A 25,875-nucleotide genomic window follows, 5' to 3' on the forward strand; every position below is an offset into this window, starting at 1 on the left:
ATTAGACAAATGTCTGTGATGTACAAGAGTAGCAGAGCTGGGTGGAATTTGCCTTGTTGCTGTGCAGGTTTGTTCCACCCAGGTAACAGGAGATGGACAACCTTGGCTGTTTCTGCAGTATAGAAAGTCACCAGCATGCACAGTTCTATTTTCCTGGAGGCTTCTAGCTGTACATAGTCTGTACATATTCTAAACCTGGAACGAGGAAGCTGGCTAACTGCCTCTCTATGGGCTTAGAGGAAGCCAGTGTGCACTGATAACATCTGTTCCTTCTGTAAACTACTTGCACATGGTTATCCCTTCTGTGATGCAGATGCCAGCGTTCCAGGGCAGTGGTGGTCTTGTCAGTTAATGGTGGGTTACAGTGAAAGGCAGCCAAACATACAACTCTCTGGCTTCCAGAAGAGACATTCATTAGTGAGTTTTGTTTAAAAAGGAAATCTAACTGTGCTGAAAGTAGCTACCTGACTGAATCATTCATCAGGCCACGTTGCTGTACAGGATGTATTTAGCAGACAGCACACGCCCTTCTGTTGATAAGCTCCAGCCATTCAGGCTGAGGTGATGCTGGAGGGACACAGATCTGACCTACCTCCTTGTCTGACTTAAAGCCATCTGGTGGTGTTCCTGTCACAGGAGGGCAGAGTGGGCCGTGTTGCAGTGCTGGTGTGAACTGTGATGTAAGCAAAGTGCTGAGGTTGGGAGGGGGACCCCTTACATACACTGAAGGAATTCTGTCAGTTGCCTGCAAGCAGAGCTGGGGGCAGGGATTGGCATCTTGGTGAGATTCTCTGTGACGAGCGGGCAGAAGTTGGTGCAGCACACTTTAAATGTGTTTCTTAGTCTGCCTAGACAGTGTTGCTTGGCTGTGGCAGTGTGCAGAAGTACCATTGGGCAGAAAGGAGGAGCACTGTTTCCTGTAAGCTGCTTTCATGGAAACTGTAGGAACACACCAGGAGTGAAATGGTTTGCTGAGCTGGCCATTGCCATCTTAGTGGTGCTTTCTGCAGTGTACCAGGGATGTGGATTCTGTAACCCAGCTTGATCCATTTTTTTTGTTGTATGTAAATAAGTTCTGATCTCTGTAATTCTATTGTTTAATGATGCACATTTCCCAAAAAAGCTGCCATTCTGTGAAAGTGGAACAATTTTCACAGTATCTCTGAGTATCTGTAAGAATACATAGATTGCATGTCTCCTTTAGTGTATATCCCTAAAACAGAGTATTAGTCTTTATTTCCTTAACTGTAAGATGATGTTAACCTACCTTTGTAGAACATTCAGTTTCATGAAAAATGTAAATATTGCAGTTTAATTATTCAAACTCATATAACTAAAAGTGAATACTAATGTGTAGAGTGACAAGGAGGTTGAGTATAAGATAAAGTTTTCTTTTGATGTAAAGAAGTGGTCCGAAAGGTGAAATTGTGTACATTAGAGAATGTTGCATTAAACTGTTATACAGGGTCTAAAAAGTTCAAAGAACATTAAAAGGCCCTGCAGTCTTGAGATGAATGGTACTGCTGTTGATTCAGCTGGTGGGATGGGTTATGACAAGAAGTTTGCAGATACCTACTTAAAGTTTCTTCTGGCATAAATTTCGCAAATTTCAGTATGTTTTGGATTTGTGTGAGCTGATGGTGTCCTTAACAAATCCCATAGTGGCCTTTGTACTAAAGCTGTTGACTATTATTTTCCTGGAAGCCAGTTGCCATGGTGATTATCCTGAGGGCAAATAAATGTGTTTTTCATGATTCCGAGTTATCCTAGTTTTAGCAAAAGGACTGTGGCCTTTTCTGGGATCACTGAAACTGCTGCACCCATAGTACTCCATGTTTGTAAATCACTGCCTGCTGAACGAGCATCTCATGCTTTAGTGGGTCACGGTCATAAGGGGTAGGGTCACCTGTCTGTGAGGAACAGTGAGTGTTCTTGCTGTGATCCTGAGGCTGAATAGCAGTTAAAACGGGAGAGATGAGCAAAAAGAGACTTTGGTTCAGAGTCTGTTAGCAGTGAACTTAGCCCATTCAGGGCAGTGACGGCTGACTGACTGGTAAAGCAAAGGCTCTGTTGGTGAAGGCCAGTCTCTCCAAGGTACTCCCTGTGGCTTTCAGTGGGGTAGCCTCTAGTTCTGGTTGCTACTAAGTTATATTAAATGCTATGTGGAGGAAGATACTATGTATATGTGAGCTTTTGCATAACAGAAAACTTGGTTAGTTCACACTGGGTACCTGTGAGACGTTTGACTGCTTGGGCTGCAGAGCATCCTGTGGTTAGAGGAGCAGAGAGAGAGGCTGTATCAGTGGCTGCTCGCTGCTTTGCAGAGCATTTCTCGTGCTGGTCATGCTCTTGCTGCAGGAGTTAGTTCTCAGCTGGTTTGTTGTGCTGAAATTTTTGATTCTGGTTTACTGAAGTCCTTTAAATGCTTCAGGCTCAATTCCAGTCTGTGGGAGAAGTACTGGGTCCGGTACTGTACAATTGCTTTATTGATAACATATAAATAGGACCAGGTAAAGAGTTTTATAGGTGATGCAAGATGGGAAGCTGATATACCTGATGATTGTGTTGCCATTCAGAGGCACCTGGATAGGCTTGAGGAACAGGCAGGCAGAAATCTCGTGAGGTTCAACAAAGGGAAACAGGAAGCTCTGCAGCTAGGGAGGACCCATGTTCTAGCTGGTGTTCTATAACCACCCATCTGCCTATACTGGGGGCCGCACCAGCTGCAAAGCTGCTCTGCAGCAAGCATACAGGTGTTCTGGTGGAAAACCAGGTTGCACAATGGCTCTGTAAAGAGCCAGTAACTTGGATCTTGTTTTGGCTCTGATTACTTCACCTGCACCTTCTCAGTGGTAGCTGAAATTCAGCCTTATTTCAAGTAAGACTGCTCCCTTTTTGTGCTGCTTTGGGTAAAGATTTGTGGATTTTTTTTAACGTGGACTCTGCCATGAATGTGGGAGGAAACATTCTGATTTTGGCTGAGGTTTTAAATGCATGACTACTTGATTCCCATTGGCAACAAAGTAGTCAAGCCAAATTTCTTTATACTAAATTACTGTCTCTGTGCAGCTGGATGTGGAGGTGGATATTGAAGAGCAACATATTTGAGAGTGGTTGCTTTGCTGTGCTGTGTTTGTGCAGTTTGTGTGTGTGTCTCTAAAATGCATTAAAATATCTAATAGAAGAAAAGGAAATAGAAGAAAAAGAAAGGAGATGTGCATCAGTATTTTTATTGCAGAAGTCAAAAAAGTGAGCAAAGCAGGGAATTCACAAGTCCATGTAGTAGCAGTTGATGGATGGCTAACATGGGTCCTGTTCCAAATGGTGCTGCTCTGAGGGGATAGGGCGTTGTGGCTGTGCTGGGCTGGTTTCTTGGCACTGAAAAGAGGCCTGGCTGCATGTCTGTGTGCTGCGGGGCAGGTGCTCATAGCTCTGCTCATATGGTGTTTGTGAGACACACGGGCCAGGCTGATGCTCTTCCTATCCGTTAGGGTACAGAGAATGCAGTTTTATTGTTCCTTGTCTCAAGCTTTGCTGGAGGCTACCTGGGACTGAGAGAAGTGGCTGTAATGAGCTGTCAAAAACCCCTTATGCATTCCATTGGCAGCTGATAGCAGGTGTTTTACACTGAGAGCAGGTAAGGAGGTGTGGATGGGGGTAGCCTTTTACTCATAGGCCCTCTCAGCCTTCTGCAAGTGCTGACTGCAGGACTTCAAGCAGGGATTGATGAGCAACCTGAACATCTTGTTTGTAGACCTGCAGGGAGGAATGTGCTAATGCTTGGTTAGAAAAGAACATGAAAACTAACCAGGCCCAGATTAAGGTGACTGTTCTTATACTAATACAACTTTTTAAGAGTTGCACTTAAGTAAAAGCTCCCTAGACTAGCACTCTTGAAAAAGGGTCAGGAGGGACAGTTTTCTTCTGAAGAGCAAGATGAAGCTGTCAGTGGTTGAGCAGCATAAATGGTCAGAGCACTAGCGATTCTGGTTGGAATTTCTGTCTTGCCAGATTTGTGTCACATTTTAAACAATACTGGTAGAAAGAGCTGGTTTTGAGTCATCAGAGGGAGTATTCTACCATTCTGTGTGAGGATAGTTCTACTTTCTTCTTTCGCGAGTCATTGTAAATATGATACTTTCCAAAATTCAGGGCTAAAAGCACATGTTAATATCACACATAGTGTGGGGTGTGGGTTGGTGGTAGATGATATCTTTCTTTACAAGCCTGCTAATTTAACTTGTTTTAACCTCCTTACAACTGCAAGCCTGGAATAAACCTTTCTTTTAGAACCAGAGTTGCTAAATCCTTCCAGCTTCTCTGCTGGCATTATCACAGATAATTCTGCTAGCAGTTAAAATGAGAGGCCATCTCTTCTTTTCTTTCTATTACTAGCATGCTTAGAAGACTGTCTTTAATGCCAGAAATAGCTGTAGTATAACCTTTCGTCTTCCCTTGGAAGTGGCGTGAAAATACCTGTATTTCCACTTTGTGGTTCTCTTGTTCCTGACGTTTGAGTCAGTTTTGACACACAGAAAGTGGCAGTGTCTCTTGGCAGACAGGCAGTGAGAAAATAAAGAGCAGCTTTGATCTCTCCCCTCCGCCCCTTCCTCTCCTGAAAAGATCCTGCCAAAATTCTTGCCGTGGCCTAGTCTCTTTCCAAAGACTAAAGAATCAGATCCAGATAATATGAATGTTAATAGGAAAAGTCAATAGTGGAAGTGCAACTGACCACAAAAATATTTGTGATGCTTCAAGGAATTAAATCCATTCTTTTCTTTGTGGAATTTCTTTCATTGTTTTGAATATTTGCTTAACACTTCTTCAGTCTTTTACTTTAGGGGAGGTAGTTTCACTGTTTGCAAAGTGCAGTCTTTGAACCGTGGAAGTGAAGTCACTTGTATTCTGATGAATCCTTGCTGAAGCTCACTGAGTTCCTGTTTCTACAGCTGTTGTGGCCGTAGCATCAGACAGGAGGTTTTTGATAACACCATTTTGGTGTAATTGTGTACCCTTTCTGTCTACTTCCACCCATTAACCTCATCCCAAAGTGTTACACCAGTAACAAAGTAATGCCTGCCTGTCAGTGCCCACCTGTGGGCACTCTGGGACACGGACTCTGAACTGTAGCAGCTGTGAAACAATTTGAGCCAAAACCAGCTGCTGATCTCTAGGTCCTGTAGTGCTGTAGGTCATCCTTCACATCTCTGAAGAGTTTGCTGACAAAAGCACTTACATTTACTATAAATAAAAATAACATTAAAACATTAAAAAAAAAAAAAAGAGAGAGATGACAAATAGAGTGACTAATATTTCTGTTAGTGACACGTCGTGTGACCAGTACTTCACACATTATGCTTAGTTCTCCACTCATGCTAGTGTAGAAATGGAATATCTTCTATATGAAGATCTTTTTGAAAAAGTCTTAATTCATTTTTTCTAAGTTCCTAATATTTGCTGTCATCGTTTTCTTCGTATTCTAGCATTCTGCTCCAATGGATCTGAGTAACCCTTTCTTCCTCTCTTGCTGTCTTGGAGGTGGGCATCTGATGTGGAATGAAACAGTCAAAATACCCCAGTTTTACAGAGTTCTTGTAGTGTTCCTCTGAAGTATAGTGTACTCCCTGTTTTCAAGAACTGGTTGAATTAATTATCGTCTTTGGAGAATCTCAGTGATGTGGCTGTCAGAATGATCTGACAGGTGATCTGGCTGTCAGGTGATGTGGCTGTGTTTCAGAATAGTCTGTGAGGCTGGCTGGAGAAACGTGGTCTCTGTGTCTGCCCTCAGCTGTCCAGCAGGCACCTGGCCTTTGGCTTTGGGCACACACTTTGCAGAGGTGTACAGGCAGCAGCTCCCCACTGCAGTGGGCTGGTGCAGGTGTGTCTGAGTGCTCACAGCTTTTACCTCCTGTAAGGTGAGCGCCAGGTAAACAAGAGCCAGCCGTTTGGCCTGTGCTGGAAGTGATGAATGGCTAAAAAGAGAAGAAAATAAAGTCTGTGGGGTGCAGACTGACCTTGCAGGCTGGAGCCCTGGCATCTTCCTCTGCTTTCAGCTTGTAGTAGTGGTTATGAACTGCAAGAGAAAATCCTCCTTCACACGAACTTCTTGATTAACTCTATAAGATTCAGTTTTAACTTCAGTCATATTTGTATTCTTTCAGTTATTTGAAAGAGTTTAAAATAGGACGGCTTCTAGGGGCACTTGCATTTCAATGGAAAAAAATTACTAAAAAAACCCCCAATTTAAAAGTTTGAATCATGCTCTCACTGTTGTTTATATGTATATATCTCTTTCCTCCCATTTCCAGAACCATATCTCATACCCAATTTCTTTTGCAGTTTTGTTCAGTGGAGGGACTGCTGCACGTCAGCCATGCTAAAGGGCAAATGATGGAGGCAAGTACAAGTTTATCCTTTCACTGTTATCTAATGTTGGTTTTGCCAGTTTTTCCTTTTGAGCTGTTTTGTTTCCAAGGGCTCCTGGGAAATAATTGCACAAATGAAGGACTGTATTAGAATGTTCTGGGACGTAATAATAATATCTGCTCAGGTGGCTGTATATGGAATTGTGAATTTTGTTCATGATGCAGTATATTCTTGTACAAATAAGAAATGTATGTTTTTGAACTTTATGCTATGAAGTATTGTTTCTTCCCACTAACAGAATATAAAGGTGGCTGTTAGTAGAGAAAACAAAAGCTAGCACATAAGTTGAATCTTAATGCAAATAAGTGTGCTAATTAATTGTGAAGATTCACAGTTCTTCACATGAGTATTTTTTTTCCCAAAAAATAGATACTAGAACAAGTAAGTAGTTGTAAGTATCTTCGTACCAGATGTGTAATTGGCAAAGCTCATTTCGTGCTCACAACAGACTCCTCCTATGGAAATAGAAGTAGGAGATTTCTACCAGGCTCGCATTAGGAGCCTCTCAGAGGCCATGTAGTTTCAGAAATCTGTCCCAGAATACACTGGGTGGCCATGCCTTGTTTGTCAGCTCACTGTGGGCTGGTTTGTTTCAGGTTGATTTGTAAATTGCCATAGGCTTAATTTAAGCAGAATAATTTTTTCTAGCAGATAATGCATGGAACTCCGGTTAGACTCACGTGGTGTTCTTTAAGATCAACAGCATTGCCAGTGATAGTGTGGATAGAGAGTATGCAGGAGGTCAAAGAGATCCTGGCTGGAGACTATACTGGTCACCTTAATAAGAACTGCAGTTCTCGTCTGACTTTCCTGACTGAAAAATAAATGTTGAGTGAATTAGCTAAAATGAAAAAGGCAGTTATGGGTCAGCTGTCAGGTTTGTACTTTATACGCCAAATAGTTTTGGGACTCTTGATTTTTTAGATGATGAGTTTTGTTCACTGAACCATTTGATCTGTTGGTTAAAAATGAGCATCTAGTTTTGCAATTTTTTGTCCCAAAGCATAAATTGAGTGGAGACTTGTAGTGTAACTTTCTGCAAAACCTGTTACCTGAGGAGAAAAAAAAAAAAAGATTTAGAAAAGCAAGGTAAAAAGTGAAAGCATACCACTACACATAAAGGCACTTGAATTCATTTAAGAAAGTGTTAAGTATATGAGTATGTCATTGGTGCATCTTATTTTCTTCCGCCACACAATTGCTGCATGAATGTGGGTAAATATATTTTTCTTGGATATAATTTATTCCTTTGCGTTTAATGTGTTACTGATTAAACTGGCCAGTATATTTAGACTTAATGCTTATAGCATCTTCAAAGTACTGAGATGAAGTCCTGCATGATTTCTTCTTGCCTCCAACTGACAGCAGTGACACTTGAAAAAAGAGAGAGAGAGGGGCATCTCTTCTGATATTTTTGGATGGCAGTTTGGAGAGCATTTTGGAATATCTGTTTAACCCGTGTGTTTAGGCTTCAGATGCACAAGATTGAGAGCACTCAAATTGTAAGCTCAATGCATTATTTTTCTGCAGCTGTTTTAGCATAGAAGTGAACACTCTCAAATCCCAAAAATGCTGAGTTTCAAATAATTCTTTTCTAAAGCACAGAGTGCTTTCTGCCAAGATTGAGGTAGACCTCTGTGAGCTGGTTTCTGTATTTATAGAAGCCTAAGCAAAGTTCTCTCTTGCAAAAAACAGTGGTCAGCTTCTAAGCATGTGATCTCATGGTGCTGATGTAAAACACTTTCAGTTACTGTGTCCTTCCTTCCGTCCTCCCTTCCTTCCCCATATCTTTGCTGACCTTTTCCCATAGCTGTTGCTACACAAGTGCTGAGCTGCACTGTTGTGTAATCCAGTCCTGCCTGAGCCCAGGGAATGACTCGGGTTGAGCTCTCCAAGAACAGCTGCGCAGTTCGTGTGCCAGAGGCTGAACTGCACATACCTGATGCTGATCTCTTGCAGATTGGTTGCTTAATCTACTTTTCAAAAGGCATTCTTGTTTGCTCTGAGAGCTATGGACAAGAGTATGCCAATTGAAAGCATTTCACTTGCCTGTTCTTGCTTGAAGACACATTTTCATGTCTAGTTTCCAGTGCCATCAGTGGATGCTGGCTGTAATAAGCGGTTTCTCACTATTTGGAAATGGATTGGGTGAACATTTGGAAATGTTCTGGGGTTTTGCACATGTTAGATACTGTTAAGTTAGGGTCTTAGTATCGGATCTTTGTCAAAGAGCAAAATTAATTCTGCCAAAGTGACTAACATGCTCTTCAGAAGTTTAACCTCATGTTCTGTTCGATGTTACTATGGGCTTGTTCTGAATAAACAAAACGCCACTGGTTTCATCTTGCTTCTCCCCCTTTTGAACAGCTTTTTTACCTTTCTTGCTTTCCTGCTCCCCCTGTGCTGGGCTTCTCCCCCCAGGCAATGAGTGACTTGTCTCACACAAGCTTCAGCTTCTGCATACAGCCTAAATGCAACTAATGCCATGTGGAGGGATGCTCCAAGGACTGATACGTTTTATTTTGTTAACAGCATGTTTTGCACATTGGATTTTTAACCCACACCTGCTGCATGGATGTATAATAATGACTACTTTTTTGTTTAACATTAGATAAGCATGAGATCACCGAGGCACAGCTGCATGTGTAGTCACTCTTGAAGCAATTACACACCTAATTGGCTGGCAATCTTGGCATTTTCAAAAAAAAACACAAGCCTTTTAAAGAAAAGGGACATATTTATGTATGAATAGTCAAATAAACTTATTGGGTGTCATCAATGGAGCCGTCTGGCACTGAACAGTTGTCTGATGACCCTGATCCTGGAGGCAAATCCCAAGATCAAGAGACAAAAAAACAACATGAATCAGAGCAAAAATTATCCAAAATAACGCATAATGCTTTGGAGAACATTAATGTCATTGGTCAAGGCTTGAAGCACCTGTTCCAGCATCAGCGCAGGAGGTCGTCTGTTTCTCCACATGATGTCCAGCAAGCTCAGGCTGAGCTGGAGCCTGACCTGGATTTGGAAAGCCAAAGCGTCTGTGCTGAAATTGATGGTGTCTCCACCCACCCCACAGCTCTGAACCGGGTGCTTCAGCAGATCAGAGTGCCACCCAAAATGAAGAGAGGGACCAGCCTGCACAGCAGGTGGGGCAAGGGAGATGCCCCAAAAGGAAGCCCGCAGATCAACAGAAGGTCTGCTCAGGATATTCAGTCGGGTCGGCCCAGATCATCATCCACTACAGATGCTCCCACAAACTTGTCTGTGATGGAGATTGCTTCTTCCATCTATGTAGGTGGAGAGGAGGCCGCAGCAGCAGCAGTAAGTTACTCAGATTTACCTTTGATCTTATCATCTCCTTGTATGTTTTTTAAGTACTTTGAAATCTTGTTTTGAGAAGCAGGTTTCTTTCAGCAAATTCAGATGGTGCAGTGTTCAAAAGCTTCTTTGGTGGTGAAGCAAAGAGCTTAAAAGATGCAAGCGTTAGTCATTTTCTCACATGGCAGGTGGCTGATTTTGTATGTATTTTATCAGTGGAAATGAGAGCTACTTTTGAAATACATGAGGTTGTTTTTGATGGCACACCACAGTCAAACAAGGAGTGATGGGCCGAGCAGCAGCCAGAGTAGCCCTGCTTAGCAGCTGTTCGCTAGTTCCTGCAACAAAACCTTCCATTTACCTAGATGGTTTTTTTTAATTCCTCTCTCATTTTCGTCTGTATTTTATATAAGCAGAGAATTCCAGTTTAGGTGGATGGTGCTGTTGGTCTTTTAGGCTGTGAAGACTCTAGGAACATGGGCTGCAGCCTGTGCAGCTGTCCAGCCCCTCAGTGCTGGGTTTTCTGTATGTGATTTAGATCAGCCTGGCTGCTCTGCTGATGAAGGATCGCTGCTGTCTCCTTCAGTTTGTCCTGCCTGTGTGGGGAAAACATTCAGTGAAATGACAGGCTTCGTTCTGTGACATGCTCTTGCAAAGTTGTGCATATCAGCTTATTTATGATACCAAGAAGCAGCATTTGTCTTACCATTTCTCCCCTTTCTTAGATTAATTTAGTTGAAGCATTCTTGGAGTTTGATGGGGGGGGGGGGGTTGTTTGCTTTTTGATAGACTAATTTTCTGATTAACTAATTTTAGCTTGTTCAGAACACTGGTTCGGAGAGTCCCCTGAAAAGCAGCCCTTAATAACAAAGGTGTCTATGGCGGTTGGATATACTTTAAGAAGTTGTTTCCTCTTGCAAGAAACGTTGAAGGAGTCTGGCTGGAGGGGTATCTAAAACTTTTGCTTCTTGCCAACTGTTGAAACAACAGAGACAGTAATAAAGTAGTTGTGAAAAGCATGCAGTCCCCTCGGCTGGTTAACTTTGCAGTTAGTAAAGCCATTGAGAGGCCTCAGAAAGAGACCTCAGAATAGCTTCAGGTGCATTTGTGTAGTGCCTCTCTCCGAATTGTGAGTGAACTCACAACCTTTGTTCAGGAGATTTTAGGGAAACCTGTTAGTTTTCTTGAGTTTGTACCCAAATCCAGCAACAGAAGTTTATAAAGCAAGGTCTGGTTTGTTGATTTGAAACAGTAGTCCCTTTCTTTATGTATGAGGAGGGAGATTGAACAGGCCTAAGCATGTTAGGTAAACTATGTAGGACTATGGGGAAAGGCCTGGAGTGAGGTGTCTTTTCTCCCAGCTATGCAGCTTGTCTGATGAAATGGTTTCCTGGATTGGTGGTTTCCAGAGTGGAGTGTGAGTAGGACAGTCCACTGGAGCGTAGGAAGGAAATACTTTTTGGTTTGTTTTATCTTTCTTTTCCTTTATATGTTGTGTTTCTGTGTATGTTTTGAAATAAGCATATTGTATTAGTTGAGTAGTACATATATATAGTTTATAAATAAGCACACATCTATTGGGAGTCCATGCTCAAAAATTTTGTACTGATTCAGTGTGCAAAGTTTGGAAACCACTGGAACCACTTGTCAGGAGTGACAGGAAAAATGAGGACTGTTGATCTGATAGCATTCTGCTACAGCATCTTGCAGCTGTGAGAACAGATTTAGGAGTCAGTTTTGGGCACCTAAGGGCCTGTGGTTGGGTGAGGCAGCCGCCCTCACCCTGCAGCTGCCGTTCCTCTGGAGCAGCGCCTGGGCGTGGGGGTCCCTGGCCTCGCCGGGCAGTCACCCCACTGGGGACCATCCTCGGGGCTGCTGGCTGTGCCCTCAGCGGCCTGAAGGACAGGAGCTGCACGGCCTTTCTGCCCTCCGTGCTGGAGAGCAGGACTGGAGTCTGAAAGAAGAGAACAAAACGAGGGAGGAAAGGCCACCTTTGGAGACTCAACCGTCAGAGACTTGTGTGACCAGCTGAGCCTTGTTAGAGCTCAGTGAATTTCCAGCTGCTTTTCGATATTTGCACCATCTTGTGACGAACAATAACAATGTATACTGTAGTCTGAAGTGACTTGGCCGAGGAAATACTCCTATGGAGAAGGAGACCTAAAATGAGAGAGACATGTGAGTCTCAATCCCTCGTACAGAAATCACGTTTCGTGTGCCCGTTTTCTGTTACTAGCTTTTGTCTTTTAGTGGGTAGTCTGTAGCAGAGGGAAGAAAGATGGACAGAAGAGTTGGATTCTTTCTTTTCTAGAATTTTGGCAGGTCTGTGTGGTGTACCACATTTTCTCTCCCAAGAGCAGGTAGCAGCACTACCTCACAGTGTGGCACAAGGATTGGAGGAGTTATTCAGTACTTTAATGTTACCTTCCAGAAATGGGGATTTCTATCCCCTTATGCCTCCAAGTGCCAGAAAGGTTAAGACTGCTGCAATATTACTATGCAATCTGCATAATGTTAGGAGCTGTAAAATCATGTGAACTACCCTTGACTTAATTTGCACAGGAAACATAAAGTAAAAACTGGAAAATACAAATATTGGGTTTTTTTCACAGAGCCACAGAATGTTGTCTGATATTCCATGAAAAGCACCGTGTGTCTGCCATAGTAGCTTAATATCTTGCTGTTATTTCAGTCTGAGATGTACTGTCTTGGCCATGGCGTATGTCTGTGCATACTAGGATTAAATTATGTTGATGCCACTCAAAGTTACAAATTAATGGGAGACAACTTGCAGGTTAAATGCAGATGATTGTACAGCTTTATATAATATATAGCAGCTTTTACTGAATTTTCAGTATAGAGATGTAATGCATTTGTAAATCATCTCCATGTAAATTTTACATCACTGATATGATTGTTAGCAGAGCTTCTTGGTTTGTGATTTGGTGAAGTTGATAAAGCTTAATGGAGTCATTTGGTAAATCATCCTTGTAACAGATGTCAGTGTTGTTTCCATTGGAGAAGCCAGCTTAGCATTCAGGCTGCCACACTGCTGGAATTTATGGCTATAATTAATGAGTTTTTAAGTTGCTCTTCATTCAGCAATTTGTATTGGAAAATTAGTTACAGCACGCTTCAAATGAAAATCAATAAAGAGCCAGGAAAAATCTGAAATCATTAGAGCAAACTTAAAGTTTGATGTAAATTCAGGCTTTAAACACTGTCTTTAAGTTATGAGGTATCTGAAGCTGTTTCACACAGTGTTACTTTAACCCTAAATTCTCCTATTTTATTTAACCTCACTGAGACTAAATTACATAATGAGGCTTAAGAAATAGAAATCTTTTTTAAAGTGTCTGGCAGATAACAGTCATCAGGGTTGAGAGTCCTCTGGACCCCTGGTTCTACCAAGCCTATATGGATTGTCTCTACATCTAACTTTCACTTCAGTTTTTGTTGTTGTTGTTTTGTGCTTACTTTCTTATCACTTTGCCTATTTGTTTCCTTCAGCTTTTTGTGATACTATCTTTTAAATAATTTTTGGCCTTTTCCTTTTAATAAAACCACACCAATTTCACTTCCTTGGTTTTGGTGTTTGCTGCTGACAGTGAAGCTACACTGACTCACCTTCCCTCAGCAGGGAGTATTCTTCGAAATTATTTAAGAATTTCATAAATCCATCTATAATTAGAAAAATGTCACTGAGCTACAGCATTGATCCATCTGTTGTGAACATATGGGCTATACAAGTTACAGGAACAGAGAAACAATGCATAGAATGGAAAAGTTGTGATTTAATAATGACAAGAACTACATAATAGGACTTGTAGTCAAACAATATAACTCTGTTTTCTAATTTCTGTCTTCCTTCACTGTTTGCTTTGCTGGTACTTCCCCCTGCTGTGACTGACACAGCTCGTTCCTCTTGGTGTTGGATGTGTGCCAGTGGTTCTGGGGCTCCTCTGCCCTCTCAGGTAACAGGGGTTGAACTGCACAGGGCTGTGCCCATGCCTTGATGTCACCTGTGTCACTGTGCTGGCACTGCTCTTAAGGCAGAAATTCCTGCTCTGCTTTCCTGTCTTTTTTTCTGAATATTCAGATTTATGACACTTAGGAAGAGTAATGAACATTTTGTTTGCTTCATGGGCTCTGTACCTGCTCACTAGGACATTGAAGTGGGAGGTGATGGGCTCAGTCAGGGAGCTGCAGGCACTGCACACCCTTGTGTGCCATGTACTCTCACTGCTTGTAAGGTTTGACTGTGACTGCAGAAGGTTCTGCTGTGAGTAGATGTAGGAAGTTAGCAGACTTGGATTGCTGAGAAATTAGCCTTCAGTTATGTTTTATCAAAGGCTTATTTTATCAGATGATTATTCTATATGCTTTTGTGGGCTGCTGTGAAATTGTCAGTGCTTCTTATTGGAATGGCAGGAGCATTACCTGTTGCAGAACTGTTTTGTCAGGCATTGATGAGCAGGAGCCCACATGCTTCAGTCTAGCTTACTACTGAAGCTTAAGACCTGTTAAACATATCCAGACTATTTCCATATCTTCCATGTTTTGTGGAGTCAAGCCCTGAGCTTCATCCTTCTGTTCAGGGCTGCACAGTGACTGGAGTTTATGCTTGATGCTGCCTACAGAAATGCTGTGTTGAGCTTGGCTAAAGCTTGTGATTTATTTACTTGTTGGGTTAGTCCTGCTCAATGCTGTTACGTTTTCTTTTTAACAGTAGGTGGCTGTGTCTGAACAGTTTGGAAAAGGAAAAAAAATCCTTATCAGCCTGGCCATGTCCACGAGGTAAATTGCAAAAGCACAAAAGGAAATTCTGTAATTCAATTCCCTGGTACATTAAGAAACTCACCCCCCGCCCCCATGGGGCTACTGTGGAAGGGCAGGGCTCAGAGCAGGGAAGCTCTAGGAGCTGGGTTCTCCAGCCTGCTTCTCAGAGTCCCCTTCGACCTGTGTCACATGCAGAGTGCTGTGTGCAAGGAAAAGCTGCTAAATAGATATGATATTGATATTAGTTTGTCTTGCCTCTGTTCTGTATTGATCTGTTTAAACTTCTGAAAGCTCCTATCCCATCACCATTTTTTACCCTTGTTTTTCCTGATGTCTTTGTTCCAGCCATATGAACGAGATGGAAGTCATCTTTCTTCATGTACTGGGCACCATTTTGTCATTTATGTTGCATTTTAAAAAATAGCTGTAGCCAATGTATTTCTTTCACTCCTGATCTGGAGTTTCTGGCATGTCAGATGTCTTCTTAAGCCTCAGTATTCCTATTTCAGGAGCTTCCTCTTTCCCCAGCCAGCTTATTTCATATGGCAGGGGCAGTTTCCAGCTGTCTCGTGATCAGCTACACCTCTCCTTTCCTTTTCATGTCTGTAACCCCTTTACACACAGACACAGCCTCCCCCACTAAACACAGTGCCAGAAAGCTTAGGAAGGTGATCTTCTCAAAGTGTTGTATTGTTAACTGAAGTGAGGGGTTGTTTGGTTAGGTGGTGGTATTTTCTTTTCCCTGTCCGTGTTTTCTATGTGGATGCTGTGAAGTTTTGGAGACAGGAGTCTTTATTTCTTGTTCGCTCTGCGAAACCCTTGGGCCAAGGTTGGACCCTGGCTACTGGGGCCGTGTTGGAGTGCTACTGCATTGGCACTGGGGCTCACAGAGACAGCAGAGCTGCCTGCTCAGGCTGTGCAGAGAGTTTAGAGGTTCTCTTACCATACAACAAAAGCATAATACAGACTCTACTTTAAGCACTGGTTTATGTGAAGAACAGGGTTAAGCCTGGAGCAGCTGTCAGAGTTTAACAAAGGCTGTGATGGTCTCTTTCAGGTAAAGGTGGAAAACTCTGGTGCTGTTTTAACTTTGTCTGTAAATAGGTTGACCTTGTGTTACTCATGTTTGTGTGGTTCTGCAGAATAATGAGTTTTGGATGAGCCTGGTTCTGTGGTGCTGGGGTCCTTCACTCTCAGTGGGAATGAAGGACATTGAGTACTTTGTGGCATAAAGGAGAATAAATTCTTAATAATCCTCTGCACACAAAATGTTTTTTTCTCACAGTATTGTTCCATTCTCTGTTTTCTCAGTTTGTTGTTGAAATAGAAGGGCAAAAAGTTATCCCAAAACAACAGATTGGATTTTTCTGAATACCTCATTACATATATTTGCATGTGTCATAGTCCTGCCACGTATTGTTAGGCTTTGTACAGAAGCTAAAAAATGAGATTGTCATAGCGCTGAAAGTGTAATTAAAATCTTACTGAGATACTTCAGTTGTGCTTTTATTTCAAGCAGTCTCAATATTTTGCATAGATCTTTTCTTGTAGAGGCAACCCACTGAGTTGAGAAAATCAGGATTATGGTTGTTTGAAAATGATAATGATTGAGCCTACATGGATCTCATTTGGGTCTCATGTACGTACAGAGCTTTTTGTGGAGTAATTAATTATGTGTCAAGACCAGAACAATATTGATATTTGAGAGAGAGGAAATTACTGGTACTTTGGTGAGCAGTTGTGTCCACATGAACTTTTATCGATGCCTGTGACCCACATGCAGGACCCAGCACCTGGCCTTGTGAACCTCATTCGTTGTGATTTTTTTGTTGCTGAGGTCCCTGTACAGTTTGCTGTCACCTGGGCATGACACCAGTGTTGGTGTTGGAGCATGGCTGTAGTGAGGTCAGGGTTTTCAGTCCAGGTTCTGGACAGGGAATTGGTTTGGAGTGTTTGGTGGAAGCCCTTGGCTGACACCTTCTGGCATCACTCAGAAGATAGACCAACTTGTATTAATTTAATATGAAGCCATTTGATGGATTTGCAGCTTTTTGCCTCCGTAGGCCCAGACATTTTCAGGTTGCCATTTGCTTGTCTTAGGGCTACAGGAGTGATGAGAGAAAGGATTTACTGTCCTGTGGTGGGATTCTCATAGAGCAGCTTCTCAAGGCTCCACTCACTTCAGTCCTATAGTGTCCTGACAGAACTTCACATGTCCTCATCCACTTGTCAGTTTTGACAATAAGTTTTCATAAATATTTCAGATAACCAAAATCCAAAGATAACAACTTAAATCTGTATTCTGTTGATGTCCGCATTTTTGAAGATTACTACATACGCTTTTGGCATAAATTTACAGTCTTCAGCTTGTGGCTGCATCAATATTTTCCAGATGATGTCAATCCCATGGCATCAAAAACCTACCAGCAATAAGCTTGCTTTTCTTACTTACTTACAGTGACTTCTTCTAAGTGCTCACATTGGTCTGCACACTGCATGATAACATAAACAAGATAGTAAGGTACCATCCTTTCAGTATATATAGCACAGTTGTGAAAGAATGAACAGTTTCTCTCCAACTGTAAATGGCCTTAGTGGTAACTTATTTGCCAGAAACTTTTTGAAAATTGTCCTATCCTGAACGCCATGCAATACTCCTGCAACAACCACCTGTGAAAGGGCAAAGGACAGTTTTTTTATAGCATTAAAACCATGTAGAAAGTCTACTGTGGGTATGAACAGTATGTCCTGGATCTCTAAAAGATGACTTTGGCTTTAACCCATTTCCCCAAAGAACAAGCAATCTTAGCACCATACTTTAGTGCTGACTCTCCTGTTCAGCTCACATTGGTGGAGAGCATTTGGTAATTTTTTTTTTTTGTAACTGATTGAAGTAAAATATTTTGTAGTTTTGGCTGTAAGGGACTGGAAATGCTAAAAATTATTTCACTTTCAGCATCTGCAGCTGAATAATGTTCAACCATCACCAGCTTGCACAGTTCCTAGGAAGGGAGACCTTGTCCCCATTTGGGAGGGTGAAGCAGGAACTACCCTGACAGCCAGATGTACAAGAACCTTGATGGACAATGAACAAAGAGCATTTCAGGACAGCAGGATTTTTTCTTTTTCTTAAAAGTAGTACTGTACTGGAGCTGCAGATCTAGGCTCCCAACATATCCAGATGGGGTTGTGTCACTGTGGCCAGGGCAGCCCTGTCTCCTGTGCCCCTGTGCCACTCTGCTCCCAGTGAAGTCCGCCCAGCATTCGTGCTGTGCAGGGTCATGGGGTTGTGCTGTTCGTGTCTTGCAGCAATAGGAGATACTGGCAGATCACTGGCGTGGCCTAATTGTGAGTTGGGGTAGGTCAGGGGTAGGCTGCGGGTTATTTCACAAGCTCAGAAATTAGTCTGCAGTTACTTAATTGCCCCAGAAGCCCATTCTGCACCTGACACTGTTTTCCCTCTCTGGGAGCAGTGACCTTTGTGCAGCAGAAGGGGCATTAGGCTCAAAGTCTTGTTTGTGGGCAAAGGATACACAAACACATTCTATATGAGGAGAGCCAAGAATTTAATTGTAGTATAACTGAAATCTGAAGGATGTCATCATTATTAGTCCAGATCTAATTTTTTACAGAAGGAAAAGTATTATTTGTGTTAAAATGTTATAACATGCTTCTTATTTTGTAATCCCTTCCCTCAGGTTACACTCACCCTTCCAGTATTCCTCAAGCCCTACAGTTGGTGTTGTTGTTCTGGGCAGGGTGGAGGTGTTACCACCTCAAGTTGTGAACAACTGGAGCCCTTCACTGGGAGGTTACTTGTTTGCTCGATTATAAGGCTAAAAATGTAACCTTCTGTAGGCACTGCTGTTAAAACTGCATGCTACATCTTCTGCTGACGTGGTTCAACTCCAGCAAGCTCTGGAGATAGGTGTGTGCTGCAGCAGATAGCAGAGCCGCTGCAGATGTGTCACCAGTGTTTTTGACTGGTCTGCATCTTTCACAGTAGACTACCATCCAAGATCATTGCCAAATCTCTCTTAGGACTGGGGACAATTTCTATAAAATCATAATTTTGAGCCATTGGGTAAAGGGCTGAACCATCTTTATCCCCATTGTCTTTAACTGTGAGGATGTTGCCAAAGTTAAAGATAATGCTTTGTTTGCCTTTGTTCACTGTACCAACACTGTCTATGATAGTTACTGTGCTAATATCAAATCCCATGACAACTCAAAAATGTTTTAAGTAATTTCTAATTGTAGATTTGACTGTGATATATATCTCATTTGTCATCCTTTTTGCAAAGTTTCATGAGTGCTTTCTGAAACAGTTATGTAGAAATTCTAAGTGTAATTTAGTTGGAAATTAATGTTAAAATAGTAAACCTGGGGCTTTTCCTTTGCAGTAGCCTATATAGGAAGTGGGTAGCAGAGAGGAGAGACATTGAGTGTACCATGAAACTCTGCCAGGGTGCTAGGATCAGGCAGGGTTGTGGCACCACTGGGTTTATCTCCCTTGTGCAGTTTGCATGTGGAAGTCCTGAATAAAAGAGCTTATCTAATCTCCCAGTTCCAAATAGTGTGCAGGAAGGAAGGATATTTTACTGGGGCATGTTCAAATATTTTACAACTATGGGAATGCCTTGACTTTCCTGATGAGGAGTGGAAATCTGCTGTACTCAAGCAGCAAACCGGTGCTGGGCCAGGAACAGAAATACAGTCCCTGAAAAAAATGAAGTAATTTTTATTCTAAGCAGTGCTATGCCCGTGTCCCACTTTCTGCTAGCACTGAATGTGGGCAGGACAGGTGAGTCTTTCCCAAAATAAGACTGTCTGAACTAAAGCAGACATGGAGGCCTGGGTTTGCAGTGTTTGGGACTGAGAGAGGCAAAGCTGTGCTGATGGTGGCTGCAGCCCCTGTCAGCAGCCAAGGTGCTGCAGTAGGGGACCGTAGGCTTCTCTTTTCCTCTCAGTCGATTTTATTTGTGAACTTGAGGAGGATTTTTTTTTTTAAGACGACATGGCATCTTTGAAATGTGTGAGTTTCTGGTGATCCTTAAATGTGAGGGACTTTGATATACCCCAGACCCGGCAGAGTTCACGGTCAGGTTAAAAGAGGCTTGGAGCAACGTGGCCCAGTGGAAGGTGTCCGTGCTCACCGCAGCGGGGTGGAATGACACGGTCTGTGCAGTGCCGCCCCAGCCAGTGACAGGAGCGGGTGCCGGGGCCTTTTGGTGCCGGTAGCGGGGTGCTCGGCGCCGCTGCGGCGGGTCCTGCCCGTGCCCCGCGGCTCCCGGCGCTCGGGCCGCACCGCGCCGCTCCGGCCCGCAGAGGGCGCTGCGGGGCCGCGCGTGGGGAGCGCCCGGGCCGCGCCTGGCACCGGGGGATTCCGGTAACGGGGGGGATTCCGGTAACAGGGGACAGTCCGGTAACCGGGGGGGATTCCGGTAACGGAGGGGATTCCGGTAACGGGGGACAGTCCGGTAACGGAGGGGATTCCGATAACGGGGGACAGTCCGGTAACCGGGGGGAGACAGTCCGGTAACCGGGGGGGAGACAGTCCGGTAACCGGGGGGGAGACAGTCCGGTAACCGGGGGGGATTCCGGTAACGGGGGACATTCCGGTAACCTGGGGGGATTCTGATAACGGGGGACAGTCCGATAACCGGGGAGGGATTTCGATAATCGGGGGGGGAGTCCGATAACGGGGCGATACTGGGGGGGGGGGGGGGGGGGGCGCGGCGCGAATCCGATAACTGGGGAGAAGAGAACTCGGAGAGGACTGCAGCCCTGTCCTACAGCAGCCCATACCCTGCTGGATGCAGAGATCTGGGGCTCACTGTAATGAATCCACAATACTGAGGCGTCTTTAAGTGTTTTATTTTGAAATATATATAAAATAAGCTGATAGGGTTGATCCTGAGAACGTGTAGGTTTCAAGACATGAAATTTTAATCTTCCAAACCTTCTGCAATAAGAAAATGTCTCTCCTGTTGGTTATCTCAAAAGGTCCATCTGTAAGAGGTTATCAGGAAGATGCCTTCCTGTTCATTCACATGTGTCAAGCATTGATGTAATAGTCATACGTACATATTTCTTGTAGCTTTACATGGTGCTAAAAGATATGTTTTAAAAAAACTGCTAAAAGCTGTGTATTTGATTTATAAGTAAAAAGCTGTAGAAGATCTCCGTGAGAGGGATATTAAAACAAATAATTCTATTCTTACTGAGCATTTTTAAAACCAAAATTCTTTACAAGGTATTTTTTACCAAAGATTAACTCCAGTTGTTTTGTATTCTCATGAAAGTATATCAAGCAGAGGCACTAGTTCATTATGTCAAATTCATTTTAAATTTGAAAATAAAAATTGATGCCTTTTACTGAAATCATGATGTTCTCTATCATGTTCCTGAATAAAAACAGAAGAATTCACCAATTAAGCTATTATGCAGGAATGAATTGCTGTAGGAAGGTAATATTAGGGGGGAAAAAAGTGACAGTAGCCCAGAGACAGGGGACAAAGGCAAAGAGCTGCATATGTTCAGAATAGGAGCCATTAATTAACTGTAGAGATTATAAGCGTCAGTTTGGAAATGCTGAATCTGGCGCCTCGGCTCCAGAGACAAAGGAGTATGTTGCTATCATCAATTTTGCTAATCTGGCAGTCCCATCTCGGTCTGATGTGGATTATATCCCAGCCAAGCTGGCTCCATTCCTTATCTGTATCTCTCTGACCCAGACTCTGAGCCACAGAAACGTGATGGAGGAGAGCTGAGTGTGTGGAGAAAATGAGGCACCCTGTGTCCCAGGTGCAGGACAGTGGCTGTAGCAGGTAGTGCTCAGGACCTTAGGCACCAAGCCCAGCGAGTGAGAGGCTGCTTGCCCAGAGCCACTGGTATCTGCTGTCAGGCAGCATGGAAGCTGGGAGGTTTGGGTGCAGCAGATAAAGTGGCAGGGCCAAGTGGCTGTCCTGGCTGCCCAGGCTCCAGCATTGTACTCCAGTGCTGTGGTGGACTCCCACACTGCATCACTGACTGACTGCATGTGTGCACACACACACACATGCTCTCTCACAATCTCACACACTCTTACACTCTCACAGCACACTTGCCCTGTTGGTCTCTGCAGCAGTAGGCACATGAGCTTTCCTGGCATGCAGGCTGTTCAAGGTGGTGGCATGAATTTTCTGCAGTAGGAGTTAAACAGTGTGTATGAGGCTTCTGAATATAGCCAAACTGCAGAACAAGAAGTACTGACCCAGTTCAGGGAGGAGGAGGATGCAGCTGCTAGATGCAGAATTCCTTGAGCATCTGGTGTCTCCTCTGTCAGTACAAGGAGGTGTTTCTAGTGCCCCAGTCCCTTCAGTTTTCTATGCTGTCAGCTCTCTGTGGTCATCACAAAACTGGGTATTGTGCTTTCTATATATTTCAAAAACTGGGAGCATTTTGAAAAGGGTTACTTCCCCTGTACAGAACTTGTCTGCATTCAGTATCCCTGAGTTACTCCTGACTGGGCTGGATGCTACTGAATCCTGCTCTCATTTCATAGCTGGGATTTCGGTGCTGAAGTATGAATCTATGATGTTACTTTTGGATGACAGTTACAAAATTAACATCTCTGTTTAGTCTTCCTGACATTGCCTTCAAGGTCTATTTAATGAACCACACTTGCCCTTCTCATAACCTTCCATGGCCCAACTGCAAATGTCTCTTCTATCTCTAGTGTCCACATCACCCGATGACTTTAAAAATAGGCTAGAAACTTACTTTCCTTAACAAGGCAAATATTCTGGCCTAAGGCACCTTTCTTTTTCTACATGCATGGCAGTAACCTGTACTTAACCTAGTACTTGCCATTGGGAGGGATTTTGCATGGGGTCAATACACAACTGACTCCTAAAAGCCAGGTACACACCGTAACCAGACACCATGCTCTCTGGGGCCCAGATTTGTCATAGCTGGAGCAAGCAATGGGAGCCCTTTAGCCACTGTGCCAGTACTTGCTACCCAGTGAGACTGAGGCCTGAGGAGAGTGCTAGTGAGCAGCATGATCCTGGATAGTCCATCACTGATACTGTGTCAAGACTCATCAGGGACATCCTCTGGCATGGGAGCTGTTCCTTATCAGTAGCTTTGCTGATAGTTACTGAAAAACTGTTTTCCTGTTTAAGTAAGGCCATGTACTGGAGTGATCAATGCCACGGCCATTTCAGCGTAGTGCAAAAAGGAAGGCCTTCCTATTGCATGCAGGAGGCAATTACAAAATGAGTTAGAAACAAAATTCTAAGAAGTCCAAAATGCTGAGACAGACTTTTTTTGTCAGAGATTTTGAGCTCCTCCTTGTGTTTGGGCTTTTGCGTTTACCTCCTCCGTGTATGAACATCCTGGCAGCTGCCCGAGTCCAACGCGTCGAGAGCCGGCCCCGTCTGCACAGCGCAGGCTGGCGCTGTGTCTGTCCTGGGGCTGGCCTCCTGCAGCCCCTCGGAGCATTGCTGCCGAGTGAGGTTGGAGCCCTGCCATCCTGTTCTGCGAGATTGTACTGTGTACCTCACTCACCGGTGCTGTGAGCGGAGGAAGAACACTTTCAGGGGCTGAAAGCCACTCTTGTCGTGGCATTTGAAGAACTCCAAGTGTACCTGTTTTACCACACATCTTTATTGCGTATTTATGGCAGGGAGAGAGAAATACTTTCTTGAATTGTTTTCTAGTGATTGCAACAGGGTCTTCCGTGGCGATTCCCGGGGCAGAGTTGACACTCCCGTGCCACAGTGTGCGGAGGCAGCGGGAGCTGCGCGGGGCCGCGTCCGGTGGGGCTCGGCGGGAGCGCTGGGACGGAGCCGCCCTTCGCGGGGCCCTGGGGCGGGGCAGCGCTCGCCAGATTCCCGTAGGGCCGGGGCGGTGCCGGGGCGGTGCCGGGGCGGTGCCGGGGCGGTGCCGGGGCGGTGCCGGGGCGGTGCCGGGGCGGTGCCGGGGCGGTGCCGGGGCGGTGCCGGGGCGGTGCCGGGGCGGTGCCGGGTGTGCCTGTACCCTCCCCCGGCAGCTGCAGGCGGGAGCGCCGCGCCCCGCCCTGCCTTGCCTTGCTTTGCCCTACCCTACCCTGGCCGGTCCTGTCTTACCCTTTCCTGCACTGCCCGGCCCAGCGCCGGGCTCCTCGGAGCAGCGCTGGGCCAGCACACGGTGCCGGCCCCGGCGCCCGAGGATGCGCAGCCCCCGCTGAGCGCCGCCGGCTGCCGGCGCTGGCCCGCCGCGGCCCGGGCTGCCCGGCCCCGCATGGACCATGGTGCAGCGCTTCAGCCTGCGCAGGCAGCTCTCCAAGGTGGGTGCGAGCCGCGGGCCCGGCACAGCCGCCCCCGGGCGGGGGGCTCCTCCGCCTTTGTTCGCGCAGGCACGGACACAAAGGCTCGGCCGGGCTGCGCCTGCGGTCCGCCCGGGGCCGCTGATTCCGCAGCGGAGCCGCTGGTGGCCGTCAGCGCGGCCTCAGCGCCGGGCCGGGGGTGCCCGAGGGGCGTCTGTGAGAGCCTCACACAATGCTTTGTCCTGGGCACAAGGTCCTTGGCGGTGTGAGCCGTCCCAGCCACGATCCTGCAGGGACGGGGGAGCATCTGCCCTGTGCGGGCTCAATAGCCCTCGCTGGCAGCACGGGGCTTCAGAACAAAGGAATTGCCTTATACAGGTTTTGCTGTTTAATAATTGAAAGTGTTCGAATTTGTTTCAGGAAGATGCTTTACGAGAGAAAAGAGTTAATCCATGTTGCCTTGCTGTTTGTTACTGAATCAATCCCACGTATGTATTTGGAAAAAATTTGGAAAAATCCATCCATGAATAAAACTGAGTTTGTGTAGGACACTGCAGGTATTAAGAGTTCTGGAGCTGCCGGCACAGCCCTGTTTGTACATCTTTTGTACACCATTCCCAGTGAGCAGACTTGGCTCTGCATATACGGGTTACAGTATTGGGCTCTTAAAAGGCAACCTGAATTTTCACTTTACATTTAAGCTCTTCTTCTCTGTCCCTCTCACCCCCGTGTGTGTATTTGTAAAGGTTTTAAAATGCAGTCGTCAGAATTCTAAAATGCTGTCATCAGCATTTAAAATAGGTCAGAATTCACATCCTGCAAACTGTCTTGAAAGAAGCTACAGCTTTGCAATATTGTGGTATCTTTCTAATTAATTTGTAATTTTTTTTTTTTTAATCGCCTTATCTGATATCTCATATCAGCTGATGTGGCCATTTCAGGGAAAAGTGAAACTTGCATCTTTGGAGGGTTTGTCTTGTTAGGTGTCAAGCTGTGTCTGCTGTGTCTGCAAGCAGTAGAAGTCTCCACAGATACTCCAGAGTTTAATCTTCCCCTCAAAAGAGACCTGATCTAGTTAGTAATGAACTTTGTATCTAAGCTTTATTTATGTAGGGCAGCCAAAATAGTTTAAAATGAACTCATTTGGATAATTCCATTTTAATTCTTGTTTATTTAGGTGGGCAGGATGATTTGGAAAAATGTTTGCATTGATTTTTTACTGTAAGAGAACTGTTTTCAATTTGTTTTTCTTGCTCTCTCCATTTTTGTGTTGTCTGACACAATTGTGTCTTGCACTGCATTAGCTCTGATTGTGTCAAACCTACTTAAAACAATTGTCTGGCCCTGACATATTCTTAACTTCTGTGTTTTAATTGTAAAAGTTGCACAGCTCTTATAATATGGTGAACTGAAGGAGAAAATGCAAGTGTGGTCTGTGTTTACCAAAACAAAAAGCATAGTTTTGTGAACAATTGGAAAGGGATTATGTTTATCTCAGTTTGGATGTGGGGTGATAACTGCATCTCCCTGTTGCCTTGCCATGCTTTAGATGGGACTGGGAAGTTCTGTGTGTTGGTAGTCCTTGGCACAAGAGATGCAAATGGTGGTACAAAGCACCTTTCATCTGCTGGAAAGCATAGAAGATATGTGTAATTTTGCTGATACCTTTATCAGCTGAAATGCAATGACACCGGATTGTATAAAAATAAAACAGAACTTTATTAGTATTTCTTGTGTGAAAAACTTGGTTCTTCTATGGATGCTGACTTAGACTTCAGAGTTGGCAAATCCTTTTGTAGGACCTGGAGCACCTGCTCCCAGGGTGTGTCCACTTCTTGTGTGAAATTGGACATTATTATGTGGTGTGCCTGTGTTACGCAGCTGCAAGGTCAAAATTGCAGTTTCTAACCATAATTAATGGTGGAGACTTCAAATAGAATGGGACCATGCCAATTTGAGAGCTACAAACTGAAAAATATAAGCCACCAGTGCTTATAAAACTTGAGCAAAAAAAAAAAGTAAGACTTCATGCAGGAAGGAGAAATATGGCCTCATGA

The 25,875-nt window shown here is 44.3% G+C and overlaps 1 protein-coding gene and 1 long non-coding RNA gene across 11 annotated transcripts in view; one reads left to right on the forward strand and one right to left on the reverse strand.

Moving 5' to 3' along the window:
• Positions 1-25,875, forward strand: part of TMCC1 (transmembrane and coiled-coil domain family 1) — a 66,035-nt gene that overhangs the window by 4,350 nt on the left and 35,810 nt on the right. For 4 of the 10 annotated variants that reach the window (XM_066327104.1, XM_066327103.1, XM_066327106.1 and 1 more), the window contains 2 exons: positions 6,340-6,396; positions 9,038-9,750. In XM_066327104.1, coding sequence (XP_066183201.1) covers positions 9,205-9,750 — 546 coding nt within the window. In that variant the 5' untranslated portion in view covers positions 6,340-6,396; positions 9,038-9,204. Of the gene's footprint in view, positions 1-6,339; positions 6,397-9,037; positions 9,751-23,785; positions 23,840-25,875 lie in introns of those variants that run through there. The other 6 variants (XM_066327110.1, XM_066327113.1, XM_066327111.1 and 3 more) reach the window with 3 other exon arrangements.
• LOC136366207 (uncharacterized) lies at positions 17,459-18,577 on the reverse strand. The gene is made up of 2 exons (XR_010744490.1): positions 18,236-18,577; positions 17,459-17,868 (listed from the first exon to the last, which is right to left on the reverse strand). It is a non-coding gene; the product is annotated as an uncharacterized lncRNA (long non-coding RNA).

Source organism: Sylvia atricapilla, chromosome 11, assembly GCF_009819655.1.
Source record: "Sylvia atricapilla isolate bSylAtr1 chromosome 11, bSylAtr1.pri, whole genome shotgun sequence".
In the NCBI taxonomy this organism is placed as follows: domain Eukaryota; kingdom Metazoa; phylum Chordata; class Aves; order Passeriformes; family Sylviidae; genus Sylvia; species Sylvia atricapilla.